This window comes from Saccostrea cucullata, unplaced genomic scaffold (assembly GCF_032062105.1).
Source record: "Saccostrea cucullata isolate Sc308-1 unplaced genomic scaffold, CSIRO_AGI_Scuc_v1 ctg5148, whole genome shotgun sequence".
Classification (NCBI taxonomy): domain Eukaryota; kingdom Metazoa; phylum Mollusca; class Bivalvia; order Ostreida; family Ostreidae; genus Saccostrea; species Saccostrea cuccullata.
In genome coordinates, this window is record NW_026923811.1 from 157,025 (window position 1) to 172,914 (window position 15,890).

The window sequence follows — 15,890 nt, forward strand, 5'->3', positions numbered from 1 at the left end:
TTTAGATAAATCCCTTTAATGATCCTTTATTATTTAAGCTTGGCCAAATAAGTGATACAATGAATAATTTTTAGGGGTAAGCAGGATAAAACACAATATTTTAAACGGTCATTTTCAATGAAAAGTTAAGGAAACCAGTCATGAATATATGCAGATTTTTATTTCATATTCAACAAAAGAAATGTATGCAGATTGCTTATGTTCTCTCATAAAAAAGACTTTTTATGTTCATGACCTCTTCTTTAAAAGGAAAAGGGGAGGGGCTTCTCCTTGTGCATGTGTGAAGATGTGCCCAATCTGATCTGCTTCCTAATTTCACTGTACTACATGCCAACACTGAGAAAATATGTTTTGTGGGACTGATTTGTAGATTTGTTGTATGATATAGATTTCCTAGATGTGAATATCCTTGATTGATAAGAATGACTCTGATTGTGTGGACGTTATTTCTCTGTGTTTTATTGTACGGACCTGTGACTGAGGCCTGTCCTAGTGGCTGTAGCTGTGAGAGGAGTAACTCCTGTAATGGGAAATATGTAAACTGTGAATATAAAGGGTTAACTGAAGTTCCTACCAACATCCCCACAGATACATGTTTCTTGTAAGTAAATGCCTAAATGTATGTCTGAAAACAAAACAAAGCAGTAAATGTATTTTTGCATACGTTTTTACGAATACATTTTATTCTTTACATCGATGCAATAAAATTCATGTAATAGTTAAGCTTATAATTAAACTTTCCGTAAGGACTATGAATTACATGTAACTCCCTCCCACTAGTTTATGTACTAGTGTGACAAAGAACTGCGGTCAATTCATCGCGACATTACATGTAGCCAGGTGTGCCCCACCATTGACATGCACATCGGGAACTATTCTACCTGTTCGATCCTACTGTCAGTACTGATCAAAATAACGTTTATTTGTTCGGCCTATATTGAAGATTTTGAGCTATGATATTGAAAAAAATATATATATATACTATGTAACTATACTATTAAATAATTTCTAAGATCTATTTTAGAAGGAAAGATCTTATATTCTGTTTTTTGATATTGTGGTGAAATATTAAAAAAAAATCGTTTTACTCCTAATACATTAATTCCGTATTATATTTTTTTTCCAACGAATCACGTGATTTAAAAAGTTTAAATATTCTGAAACATGTTCATGCAACATTCAAATCTAAAAAAAAAAAAACCTGCATAATCCAATTTATATTCGAACACTTTATCGCCTTAACGCAAGAATTGCCAAATAGTAACGAAATAAATGCAAGTAACGATGGTCATGAGAATTTTTAGAAGCAGGTGTTAGCCTTAAACACAAGGTAGTAGGAATATTATTAAAACTGTTTAAAGCTATGTATGCCTGTATTCAACAGTATTTTTTCACAGCTGAAACCAAACGAAAATTTCTGAAGTATGATAAGCTATCAAAAATGAAGCATTCTCGCAAATTCGACGAAATATTATTCGATATTAACAAAATACTGGTCGGGGAAGGAACACGATATTCGCATGCATATTTATAAAGGACTGACGTTTATGTTGGATCTGCGCATGTGCGCGGGAAAAGCATCACGAGAATCATCAGGTCGAGGAAACTATTTTTTGTGACGTCTGTTCAGCGAGGAACCAACATAAGACTGACAAATCGACAAATCAGCTCAATGAGTTGTATTTAATGCATTTATGGGTTACACTACTCAGTACACAAATACTACATGTGTTTTTCGAACAGGCTAGTTTTTTAAATCGCTCTCAGAAAGACGTGGTATATTTCCCAAGCATTTACACGCTTAACGCATTATGTACATTATCATCTACAAATCCCAAGCTAACATTTGCATACAAATGAACAATTATAAAAATAAGAGTTTTTCCCACTCTATAGTACAGGTCCATTCGTTTACAATTTCCCCGTGCTCTACTGACAGTGAAAAGACAATTTCACGTGACTATATATTCCTCGGTACAAAAAGCAACTAGCTCTGAGGTGTGCTCACGTATTGACAATGTTTACAGTGTGTACAACTTCGAAACATACAGTATGCTAACAAGAAAAACTGCATTTGTTTGTTAATGTGAGCATGGGAATTCTCAATTGGTAACTATTTTTTCCTATTTTTCTAAAACAAGTTTAAAAAAAATGCAAATTGGCTTTCCAGCCGTCATTTGAAATCGCAGCGTACAATTCCCTAACCCACGTGTTTGTAGTGAAAACGTAGTAGACCATCATGCTTTTCGGCTCATTCACGAGATTGGACCATTGTTTGCTGTGAGCATGCGAGACCGCGTGTTCATGAATATTTCAATAAGAGGCTGTTTAATATCCGATTCGGAGAGAAATAATTTTTACAAAATAATATTTCATAACTTTTAAAAGTGATGGAGTGGAATTGTCTTAATTGCAGAAATCACATAACTTATGTAACTTGATGAGACACCACATATATTTATTTCTTTGGCAATAAAACACTAATACGGCATATATATCTTTAACTTACCTCTCAGTGGGAAAATATAACAAACATTTCGAGAGCATTGCATTACTCATACAGTCCCCTTCCGGTAACACTGTGTTATCTGGTTCCCATTAAAACTTGACAATTCCGTAATTTAGTTTACAATCATTGAACGAGAACGCAATACAAACTGGATCTATAGCACAACAAGGTATACAAACTTGTGAAAAAACAAGAATAGCTCAATATTTGCAAAGTTAACGTTTAAAAAACTGAACATCGTAAAAAAAAAAATTAAAAGGGCAATCTTTTCTTCGAAAATCATTAAAGGAGAACAAAATCCAAATGTGATCAGTAATACATCAAGATACCCTTATGTATCAAAAATCAGCAAAACATATTAAAGCGTTTAGAAAAGAAGTGAAAAAAAAAACAAATTAGCAGACTGACAGACAGACAAGGGAGAGCTAGACAGTGGGACAAACAGACAGAAAGACAGAAATACAGAGAAGTATAAAACATATATTAGACTGCCTTGTTTCACCAGTTGGAGACTAATAAGAGAAAGCTAGTGTTTTCCAAATATAATTAAGGAGGGTTTAAAGTTTTGTGGAAGTTATTGGTGTGTAAAGTACAGAGACTTATCACGTACTAGGAATACTTAATGAAGTGCCCTAGTTCATTCCGTAGTGCGTAAAATATTTTCCTATATATGTAAAAAAAATATTTCGACCCTGGAGGCATTTGAATCTTTATGTCCTAGGGTACATTTTCGTGTATTAAATCGGATGTTTAAAGTCCAGTCAATCTAGCTAAAAAACAACACAACCTCAAACAAATTGCAACAGAAATAATTCCAGTGGAATTTAGTTATTTAGAATATGCCTTTTGATATATCAAAACTCTAGAAAATTATATTTGTCCAAACATCTTTTTTTTTCAATTTTAAAAATATCCCCTTTTTCTTTAAAAATTCGATAAATCACTGTTTAAAGATAAAATCTGTTAATGCATAAAATTACCGTAAATCTGGAAATTTTTGCTGTAGATAAATTTTTAGAAAATTAGCGAGTTCATTGCATTTGCAAAAATATTTTTCTTAAAAATAAATTACCAATAAGAAAATGTAAACAAAGCAGTGGTAATTCGCAAAATTTTGAAACGTAAAAATTAATCAACACCATTTTGACCCGAATTCGCAAAATAAAATCGACGTAAAAATTTCCAGATTTACGGGTAGTTTTACCATCTATAATCTTAAATTCTCTTAACATGCCATGCAAAAAAGTGCCTGCAAACTAAAACTGATGATTAGTTCATTATATTCATTACTATGATTGCTGTTCCCATGGTGACGGACATAATTGAAAAATAAATCTATTTCAATTCCTTTGTATTGCTTTGAGCAACGACAAAGAATATGTAGCCATAATAGGAATAACAAGTTTGTTAAGAAATTTTTAAAAGAAAGAAATGTAGGGCACAATTAAACACACACATTCAAGGAATTTTGTTGTGGGGTGGGGGGGTGGGGGGGGGTTTCAGCCCCCTCCGTGACATATCTTCCCCATAGCGATTAATGCATGCATTCAATCTATTTATAAATTACCCCAACCTTAAACATATTACAACAGAAATTATACAGCTGATTTTTATAAATTGTAATGCTTCCATTGAATTATCAAAACTCTACAAAAATATATTTGTCCAAACAGTTTTTTTTTTGCTTTCAACCCCCACCCACAAGATTTTGTCTAAAAAGTGACAACCTATTTCTTACCAATTATTCTTAATACTTTAATCACATGTAAAATACAATGTACATTTTGCATGAAGTTGATCAATTGAATGTTAGAGACATCAGTTTTTGATCTACAGTTAATTTTGTATGTCATCCAGAGTAGGAGAAGAAGAGTTGGAACAATATATACCTCGACACTCTCAACAATTTCTAGAACAATCAATTCCATGCTTCTTACAGGTAACCGTTTTGAATCACAATTGACTTTACACGAACAGTGGATTATTTGACGTAACTTCTCTGGAGCTGGGGGGAGTGTGGCTTTAATAGGTATTAATTTGTTGTCGGATATAAAGAAGCCAAAATCAAGTGGGTCAAGTTGACTCCCCTTATCCATCCAAACCTTGTTCTGCAAATAAGCCCGTAAAACATGTAACCTAGCTGAATCCGATGTTGGGGGCAGGAAGTGAACCTGAACATACAAATTCCCCTCTAATACTCTTGCTGTGAACCTTCTGTAGCGCAGAAGGTTTAGATCTTCATACTGAATGCCACCATACAGTAGAACTAGAATTACTTCTCCAGCTTTCACAATGTCGTCATGCTATGTGCTATTGACAAACTGCATTAGTAGTGTCTGGAAGTCTGGATATTTCGTGTTTTTGAGAAGAGTCCCTTTTCCAATACCGTAAAATCTTGATGTCGTGTCACACCCACCCAGTGCATGGATTGATGGAAGAATTTGACAGATGACCTCCCCAAGACTTCTCTTTCCTTCTATGATGTTCCATACCTTTACTTTACGAAGTGATGTTTGTCTTTGTTCTGATTTAAGTAAATGTGCTTCATCTCAATGTCAGAACGATGAAGGAGGAGAACTAGAAGATCTTTGTCTTCACCAATTACCACTGTTTCATTTTCTTTAGCATGATTGATAGCAGTTTTTACAATAAGGAGGCCTGCATCCCCCGGCTTATTAAGGACTGTTGTTCCAGTCTTCTTCAATTCTTCCGAAACATATCAATGAACTTCTGTTTGTTTTTTTCCTTTGAAAGAAATATACCCTTCTTCGACATAAATGGCATGTCTTCCACGAAGTCTATTGCTTGGTTATTTTTCATCATTCTGGATCTGCGTGATGTCTTTGGTAGATGGCTTGTTTTGATAGCCATCAAACACAACCACAGCAGCAGCTCCATAATCGGTGTTTATATTTTGTCTTGGTAAAGTTATAATGATTTTCTATCCAACATCTTTTGCAGTGTCAGCATTGACAGATTTGTGAGCTATTTCCCCTGTGTGAATATTTCTCAGTTTGTTGTCACCTTCAAATGGATTGCGTAGTCTATGTAACTCTAAAACTGCGGAGATGTCATTCTTGTCTCTCGACATTCTTGCTGGTGATGCTTCTTCATGTATGTCAGATGTTTGGAATCCTGTACCAGTTAAATCTTGCAATGCTTCATTTATCTTTGCACAGGCTGGCATTGACATGATCCACTGAGCACGCTGGTTTTCACCCATCCCTCGACCCCGGGTCATTCCACCAGATGTTTTTATGGTTCGCATTAAAACCAAAAATCATTAAATCTATTGAAAGTCCAGCCCAATATCTTTCACTCCTTCTCAGAACATGTTGCCCACCTTGAAAACCACTAAATATTTTAGGATGTTCAGACGGTAAGATGTGCATTGATGTCAGAAAGACATAAGCAGATTTTGTGTAAAGGTTATGTCCATCTGCGGCAATTGAATGGTAAGATATTGTACATGGTTTAAAGATGAATATACCAATCTTTTGTTCTCTCTGCCTTTATAAATGTACTCAAAATCTGTACCATTTCAGAATATGGAATCCAAATCTGAGCTGTACGATTGTCTCTTAAAGCCTTGACTTCTTCTTCAAATGTCTGTCTTGTTTCCAACAGAATCTGATTTTGGCATTCTTCCTCAATACTCATATCCCCATTTGATAACTTGTCATAAATGTCAGTTGCGCTAGCTAATAGACTGTTCCTCTGATGGTACATTCTGCTTTCCATTTTTTCTGCAGACACATTTTCAACATATTCTTGCTTATTGACTATATTTTTAAAATCAGTGTTCTCTACTGTAGTCTGTGCTTTGGTATCCAACATACTTGTATCTAAATAAACTTTAATTTTTTTTCTCATAAGTAAAGCATGGACTGCTGTGCTACAATTATGTGACCTCTCATCGCTCTGGCAACAGCCTTTTCGCTCAACAGATGAGGATCTGATTGGATTCATAGACAATTTCCAAAATTTCTTGGAGGCCAGTCCCACTCATGATTTGCCCTATGCAACCAAGAAAACTCATTTAAGTGTGAAAACCACCTAAACGCAAAAACAAGTGATTTGAGGGAACTATCAGGCATTTCATTGGCTATAATTGTGTATGATTTCCAATAAAGAGGCTGGTCAAATGTAACTACTGGTGTTACATCATAACGTCTTGCCTTGGAACAAATGAAGTTCAACATCGAATAAACACAAGAAATATCACTTGCACTCATGTCAATCATGGGTAGGAAGATAACATCAGATTTTCCAGGAAAGTCACCATCCTGAATCATTTGCATGAACCCAGGCCATCCAGTTGAGGGAGCCTTTAATGGCCAAGTGATAACTGATAGAAAGTCTAGCAGTCTGGCTGTGTCCGTGACATTCAAGTCATCGAGTTCCTTGTTATAAAGACTCGACATTAAATTTAATGGAGGTCTGTAGTATGTTACGTATATTTTTGCTAGTTGCTTCAGTTCCTCTCCAAAAACAACACATCTAGAAATTTGTTCATGATGGATTGTTGCAGGTGTGATTCCTGCTATCATCCCCATCCCATGAAATGTGTCATTTCAATCTAAAGTTCTGATATTTGTGATCGACATTATCATGCAGCAAATTGAATGAAGCATTGATCAGTACAACCTGGAATATCAATGCCTTTAGTTAATACTGCGGAGGTTTCAAATTTTTGAACTTCAGGATATGAAGAACAAAATATTAAGTTGGAAAGAGTTTCAATAAGAAAGCGTGATGCAAAACAGTGGTGTAATTGTACTCCAAGAGTAATCTGAATGGTGATAATATACATTTATTGACTGAGTTCGAGGGCAACATGCGTTTTGTCGGACCCAAGAACCAAACTGTCTGCCTGAGGCCGTTAGGCCGAAGGCAGACAGTTTGGTTCGAGGGTCCGACAAAACGCATTTTGCCCGAGAACTCTGTCAATAAATGTTTTGTTATACCTTTCATTTTATTTTATATTTTTTGACATACATGTATTTTGTAATTTATTCCGTCATGTAACATCAGGTTTGTCACTCTTTAACACCAACGAATGAAAATGAAATAAAGCTCCGCCCACTCTGTGACGTAAGCGGTCCAACATCTCTCCGAGCGGTCCAACATCTTACTCAGCGGTCCAACATCGAATTTTTTATGCCCGCTCAGCAAAACATTTAAAATGTTAGACTTTTTTACGTATAGATTTGTATAGGAATAATTTTTTAAAGGTATAACAATATTTTTTATTTACCGGCAATGCTCTAATGTCATTCTTGAGAAGTTTTGCGGCAGCTCTGATAACTGACCTTTTCTCAGCTTCTGAATCTTGAAATTTTGGTCGATTATAGAAATCATGAAGTATGGATGTGGCTGTATCTCTCAAAGTAATCACACTTGACTGTCCGCCTACATCAGTGACTATGATTTCATTTTCAAAATGTTCTTTCAATTTTTTCTTCATATTTACTGAAGAATATGCTTCTTCTCCACATATGCCTTTCATTTTATTCACAAGATCAATTACTGTGATTTGCTCATCCACATGTTGTTTCAAATACTCAACAATTTCTAGAAAAGCATCTATGCAACTCACTGGCCGTCCTCTTTTCCTCCCAACATTATCAACATGTCTTTACCGGTTCTGAAGTTAACGCTGCACATTTGGTGAGACAATGCATTCGCAGCATGCAAGTCATTGATGGACTCGATCCTTCCTCTAACACCCAGTCATCTTCTCTCTGATAACAAGCTTTTAAAATTTTCTCCTGAAAATCTCTTTTCCTTACAGGAAAGACATCAATGCCTTCTTCCTAAACCAATCTGACTTGGTGTCTTGACAACAAAAAAAGATAATGATCATTAAACTGGAATTAAACCTTTGATCTTAATGTTGAGTATTTGAAGTGCTACCTAATGTTACCTTTTCTTTGTTATTTTTTTTAATCTCGTTCAGTCGCCCGCGTGGAGCAGTGGTTAGAGCGTCTGCTCTAGAGTCGCGAAGTAAGGAGTCAATCCTTACGTCGCAGTTTCGAATCCCATTGTGGGACATTGAGACCGGTCCTTCGAATAAGACCGTATAGACCGAGGCCCCGTGTTGCAGTAGGTGCTGGCACGAAAAAGATCCCTCACTGCTCAAAGGTCCTGAGTAAGATAAGACAAATAAAACCTTATCAGAAGCAAGAATTATTATCTTATCATCGTATTTCTTTTCGAAAAGGAATGAAATATGTGGAATGACTTTCTTAACACCCTTTATATATACAGAATATAACCTGAATGTATTACATGTGTACGATTTTTAACGATATAGTAAAACAAAGTCATTGTTTTTCATGTGAAAATTAATTAAAATGTTGACCGTAAAATTTTGAAATAAAGCTTGCAAAATATTTTTGCTGCGAACAAATCCCACATAATTTTTTTCTTGCAACATTAATATTTTTTTTTAAATAATTTAACAATTTCAATCATACTGTATGTTTGTTAATAAATATCAAATGTTATAGCGGATAAAGGACCAAAATCTGCCGGTGTAAGCTGGTGACACAGGGGGAAGTAATTTAAATTGCACGTCGTGTTCGCAAAAAAGCAGACAGTGGGTCATATAAAAGTCTCTAAGTAAAAATAAAACTTAGACATGCTGTTTGGAAGCTTCATTTGATATAGCTGCAGATATGTAGCGTTAGGGTTTTATATATTTGACCATAACGCTACAGATCCCGTAATGCAAAAAGGTGCAATTTACGGCGCAATCTATTTTGCGCTCTTTTAAGGGAGAATTTCTCCACTTTCCAGCATCGGTCAATTAACTAACTTTCACTCCCTAATTCCAGACACATTCTGTAGCCAGTATTTGTATACACATCCCAACATTTTATTGTTGGCTCTATAGGCAATAAACTCGCTTGAAGTGAATTTTCAGCAATCAAACAAATAATTTTAATCAAGCGAGTTTATCACTTGTAGAGACGACGATAAACATGACAAAGGGTTGGAATATGAATAAAATATACAGATTATAGTTAAATAAAATACATAGAATAAAGGAGCGAAAGTTAGTTAATTGACCGATGCTGGAAAGTGGAGAAATTCTCCCCAAAAGAGCGCAAAAAAATAACTTTGTCACCTTGTCACTGTTTAATATACCGTAACTTTGTCACTTTGTCGCTGGTTAATATAATATAGCTTTGTCACCTTGTCACTGGTTAATGTACCGTTACTTTGTCACCTTGTAACTAGTTAACATACTGTAATGTTGTAACTTTGTCACTGGTTAATATACCGTAACTTTGTCACATTGTCACTGATTAATATACCGTTACTTTGTCATCTTGGCACTGATCATTAAACTGTAACTTTGTCACCTTGTCACTGATTAATGTACCTTAACTTTGTCAATTTGTCTCTGGTTAATATAATATAACTTTGTTACCTTGTCACTAGTTAAAATACCGTAACTTTGTCACCTTGTCACTGATTAATATACCGAAACTTTGTCTCCTTTTCACTGGTTAATATACCGAAACTTTGTAATCTTGTCACTTCTTAATATACCGTAAATTTGTCACCTTGTCATTGAAAAATACCGTTACTTTGTCAACTTATCACTGATTAATATAACGTAACTTTGTCACCTTTTCATTGATTTATATACCGTAACTTTTTCACCTTGTCACTTATTTATATACTGTAACTTTTTCACCTTGTCACTAGTTAATATACCATAACTTTGTCACCTTGTCACTGATTAATATACCGTAACTTTGTCACCTTATAACTGGTTAATATACCGTAACTTTGTCACCTTGTCACTAGTTGATATATTATAATTTTGTCACCTTGGCTCTGATAAATTTACCATAACTTTGTCACCTTGTCACTGATTAATATACCGAAACATTCTCACCTTATCATTGATAAAGTACCATAACTTTGTCACCTTGTCACTGTTTAATATACCGTAACTTTGTCACTTTGTCGCTGGTTAATATAATATAGCTTTGTCACCTTGTCACTGGTTAATGTACCGTTACTTTGTCACCTTGTAACTGGTTAATATACTTTAATGTTGTAACTTTGTCACTGGTTAATATACCGTAACTTTGTCACATTGTCACTGATTAATATACCGTTACTTTGTCATCTTGGCACTGATCATTAAACTGTAACTTTGTCACCTTGTCACTGATTAATATACCGTAACTTTGTCACCTTGTCTCTGGTTAATATACAGTAACTTTGTCTCCTTTTCACTGGTTAATATACCGAAACTTTGTAACCTTGTCACTTCTTAATGTACCGTAAATTTGTCACCTTGTCATTGGTAAATATACCGTAACTTTGTCAACTTATCACTGATTAATATAACGTAACTTTGTCACCTTTTCATTGATTTATATACCGTAACTTTTTCACCTTGTCACTTATTTATATACTGTAACTTTTTCACCTTGTCACTAGTTAATATACCATAACTTTGTCACCTTGTCACTGATTAATATACTAACTTTGTCACCTTATAACTGGTTAATATACCGTAACTTTGTCACCTTGTCTCTGATTAATATGCCGTAATTGTGTCACCTTGTCACTGATTAATATGCCGTAACTTTGTCACCTTTTCACTGATTAATATGCCGTAACTTTGTCACCTTTTCACTGATTAATATGCCGTTACTTTGTCACCTTGTCAATGATTAATATACCCTAACTTTGTCACCTTGCCTCTCGGAAAAGCGACACGTACCACAGTTGTGTTATAAAACACTTGAACAATATTACAATGTTGTCTTATTTTTTCAAAAAAAATATTCACTTCCATGATACTTCAAACTTCACTTTCGCCCCCTTTAAATGGTCACGAAAGAAATGTTGACAGCATTATATCACGAAAATAAACAATAATAACGTTTACTAAATAATGTGTAATATACACAATATAATTATTTTGTCAGGTTATTACAAATATTACACGAGTAATGAAAAACGTGCATAAAATAGGCATAGTGAAATGCATTGATCAATATTTATTTACTCTTCAGTCATACATATACGTAAAGTAAAGTTAAAACTACAAATTCACCTGTACAAAAAAACCACCCGAACTTGGCTCACAAACATCGACTGGAAATGCGCACTAATCGGAATACGATACGTAATATTGTGCAAAGCATATACATGTATATAATAATAATAAAACAATTTAGTTAGAATAAAACACTTATCATACATTTCGCAATTCAATTCAAAAGTGCAAATTGATTTTACTGCAACGAAACAAAAGGTATTTTCATGCCGAATTTGACCCTTTCCGTTTTATAATATTGAAAATATAAACAAAATTCACCGGTAATAGTTTGCAACCAAAAAAATAATACTTGGTTTTTATCCAGCATTAATTTTGTTTGTTAGCATACACGGGCCCCACCAAATGGTTTTAAAGTTAAATTCTACAGGAACTCCTCAGTTTTAATGATATAACATTTTGTTTATTTTAATTTTCCCTTTGAAAACATTAGGCACAAGATGACATACCCAGGTAGCACAAAACATTTTCAAAACATTTTATTGGTGTTGTAAAAAGGTTTTTTCGAAACATTTCAGATTAAACATTTTAAAAATGTTTTTAAAACATTTCCTCTTCTCATTATAACATTTTAAAAACATTTTTAAAATGTTTTCAAGAAGCTTATGATTAAATCCTTTTGGAACATTTTTCTAAAATATTTTTGAAACGTTTTAAAAATGTTTCAAAAGGTATGTTTAGCTTTCAAATATCAAAGATTTTTATATTACGTTTTAAAAACGTTCTAAAAACATGAAATGAAACATTCCTTTTCCATAAATCTGAAACATTGCATAAATACGTTTCTAAAACATTTAGAAGGAACGTTTTCAAAATGTTTTTAAAACATTCTTCATTCATTTAAGGGTATTTATAGCTTAATATTAAAGATCTTATAAAACATTTTAAAAACATTCTTAAAACATGAAATGAAACATTCTTTTTTCTGTAAATCGGAAACATTGCATATACATTTCTAAAACATTTGTAAGGAACATTTTAAAAATATTTTTAAAATATTCTTAATATCGCTAGCTGTTAGTTAGAAACATTCAATTCCGAATATTTTTCGGCCTAAGTAGTGGAAATGTTTATTTAAAACATTAAGTTAAACTAAAATAATTATTTTCACTGCAATTGAAACATTTCAATTATAGTTTTTGTAACATTTTTTGGAAACATTTTCAAAATGTTTCTGAAATATTTATGTAATTGCGGCACAATTTAATTCATTTAGTAACTTGAGAGTATGTTGTGAGAATGATTTAAGAACATTCAATTTAATGTGTTTTCTTTTTATAAAGACTTCATTTTTCATTGCTAGCTTGTGTTATTTTCAAAATGATCTTAAAACATTCAAATAATGTATAATAAAGAAAATTTAGAAAGAATAGTTTTTAAATGAGGAAATGTAGTAATTTTTTAATTGAAAGATTTTTTCCGGTATTTGATAATGATTTCTAGTTTTAGCTTATTGATTAAACAGACATAATTTATATAAAATCCTTTGATTAAACAAATCAAAAAATCAATAAATGAAAGAAAATATAAATAAATGTATAAAATTATAAGCATTAAATAAAACTCTTAATGTCTTTTAAAAAAATGTTCTTCATCAAATCTGTGATCCATTCCCAGAATTTTACTCTGAGGCATTAGATAGGGATTGGCACGCTGGTCAGTTTCAGTGTCATCATAACCTATTATGCAATTCTCCTGCTGGGCAGCGCGTTACAGAGTATAGTGGTTTGCTGCTTATCTAGGCCAAATTTTGAATTCTGGTAAACAAGATGTGCGCGCTTACTCCGTGCCGATTTGAATGAGAAGACTTTGCACCATTTAAACCATAAAAATAACCTCGGGATTTATTAACTTTGAATGGTAAGAATTATTCCTTTATAATAGTCTTTAAAAGATCATTTAAAATTACTTTTGTACTACCAGTGCATGATCAATAACTTTGTACAAATGTATGTAGCAATGACAAAGCGTTAAGTTATATACATGTATTTGATTTGAATATTTCATTGTTAAGGCAACACAATTATATACTTGATTCAAGTATTCGTTGTCTTTGTCAAACAATATGTTGATTTAAAAATGAAATTTCTTTACAGCATGGTGTTGGTTGCATCATCCGTATTTTCAAATTCCCACATTCAAAAGACCCGCCTTTGGTGAAGGCAAAGGTGTACGTAAATACTATTACTCTTCAATAATATTGTCAAAGTAATTATTTTTCTGCTTTTTTCATACAAATGAGAAAAGAACTTAAATTTCATATAATTATTTAAAATATTTTTTGCATATTTTCATTGATTATCTCAAGATACATGTACATTAGATGTAGAACGCTGATACAAACACAATTTTCCTTATCTTTACAGATTGTGCTATTCTTTCCGAGGGGCAGATTCCTTATCAGCCTTTTTATTGTATGTGATTCTAACTAAGTCTTATAGATCCGCCGCTCTGTTCTACCTATACAGTGAACATAGGATTTCTGTGATTCTGTTCTAATGGATTAGACGCCGTTTTCAACTTTTAAAAACCCGGTGACTTGATCATGTTGATAGAAAATTAATTAAAACTTGTACCGAGAATGGAATTTAAATGTGATTAACATATTGAATATGGGTTTGTATTAAAGGTTCAAATACTAAATATAATTTGTGTTTATTTCTTTTAAAATATAAATATATCATTATTTAATGAGAACAAGTAAAAATTTAGGAAAAATACTTTTGTAACCTCGACTTGAATGTTTCGAAAACGTTTTAAAAACCAAACAAATTAAACGTGAATAAAACGTTTTTGAAAATGTTTTTGTTACATTTTAAAACAATGTTATGATAACATATGTTGAAATGTTTTGTAAAATGTTTTAAAAACATTTAAAAAACCATACAAAATCACGTGATTAAAACATTATTTTAAAATGTTTTTTTTAACATTTTAAGAAAATGTTCCGGAAACATTTGCTGAAATATTTCACTAAAATGTTTTAAAAACGTTTAAAAAACCATACAAATTCACGTGATTAAAACATTATTGAAAATGTTTTCGCAACATTTTAAGAAAATGTTCTGATAACATTTTGCTGAAATATTTCACTAAAATGTTTTAAAAACGTTTAAAAAACCATACAAAACCACGTGATTAAAACATTTTTAAAAATGTTTTTGCAACATTTTGAAAATGTTTTTAAAACATTTTAAAAATGTTTTTGTGTTAGCTGGGTATCTAAGATTTTATATACACAAGGCGTACTTCATACTGATCCATGAAATAAGTAAATTTTGGAATATAGTCAAGCGTTTGGTAGCTTTGAATGCCTTTTCCTATTATTTTTGGAAAAAAAAATGTTTTAAACCTGAGGAATAAATAACAAAAATGAGGATATTCGTATTTTCATCAATTTCAGCTTTTTCGGACATCGTATAAGACATCGCAGAGAATCAAATCCTATTTTATGCCAATGATGGGATAAAAGATTTTTTTCTGATTTTTGTGAGAGGATGGCACTTTGTAACAAATATACTATCAAGCAGTCGAACAGGTTCCAGAAAGCATATGGATATAGTTATTTTATCTTATTAGAAATGCTTATCGAATAATTTGTATGCTGACGCCAAAAGTTACAATATACTACATGTAACTTACAGTGATGAATGTTTCTACCTTTATTCATTATAATTATCTTTCAGAATAATTCATTTGATAGGAAGGATAAAAAAGATATATACAGGATATCTGTATTGTATTTTTTGATATTATCTTTGTCCAACGATTTGAAATGGTGAATATATTTGCGAACCTTGCCGAGCGAATATATACCATATCAACTCGTTGGATAAAGCCAATATCAAATCACAAAATTATAGATGTTCTGTCTATCTCATACGACTTTCGTTTTTACAAAACTTTGTTACTTTCCCTGTGAAACTGCATGAAGTATTTCTTATTCAAATTGATGCCGTATAACTTGATGACGTAGCACTGTTGATGTTGACATGCCTCGAAAAAAATAGATCGTGTTAAAATTTAAGAAATTTTGCTATCTGCGTCTTTGAAAAAAAAAAATGAAAACATTATTTGACAATTACTGGAGCTTTTATCAAATACTGTTCTGACTGAAATTTTTAAGGACCATGGGATCGTGAAAATAAATTCATTGTACGATGCCAGTACAAAACGTGCTAGGCAAGGCAACTTGTAGATTCATTGTTGAACCATGGTAAGTTATACCTACATTACTTGTCTGGCAAACATAGTTTAATGTAAGAAAACATTGTTGGAGATGTTAAAGGA

At 32.7% G+C, this 15,890-nt stretch overlaps 1 protein-coding gene across 1 annotated transcript in view; it reads left to right on the forward strand.

Moving 5' to 3' along the window:
- Window positions 1-422: 422 nt before the first annotated feature.
- Window positions 423-15,890, forward strand: part of LOC134264939 (leucine-rich repeat-containing protein 3-like) — a 34,258-nt gene continuing 18,790 nt past the window's right edge. Inside the window, exon 1 of the mRNA XM_062747185.1 lies at window positions 423-601. Within this exon, the coding sequence (XP_062603169.1) occupies window positions 423-601 (179 nt within the window). The remainder of the gene's footprint in view (window positions 602-15,890) is intronic.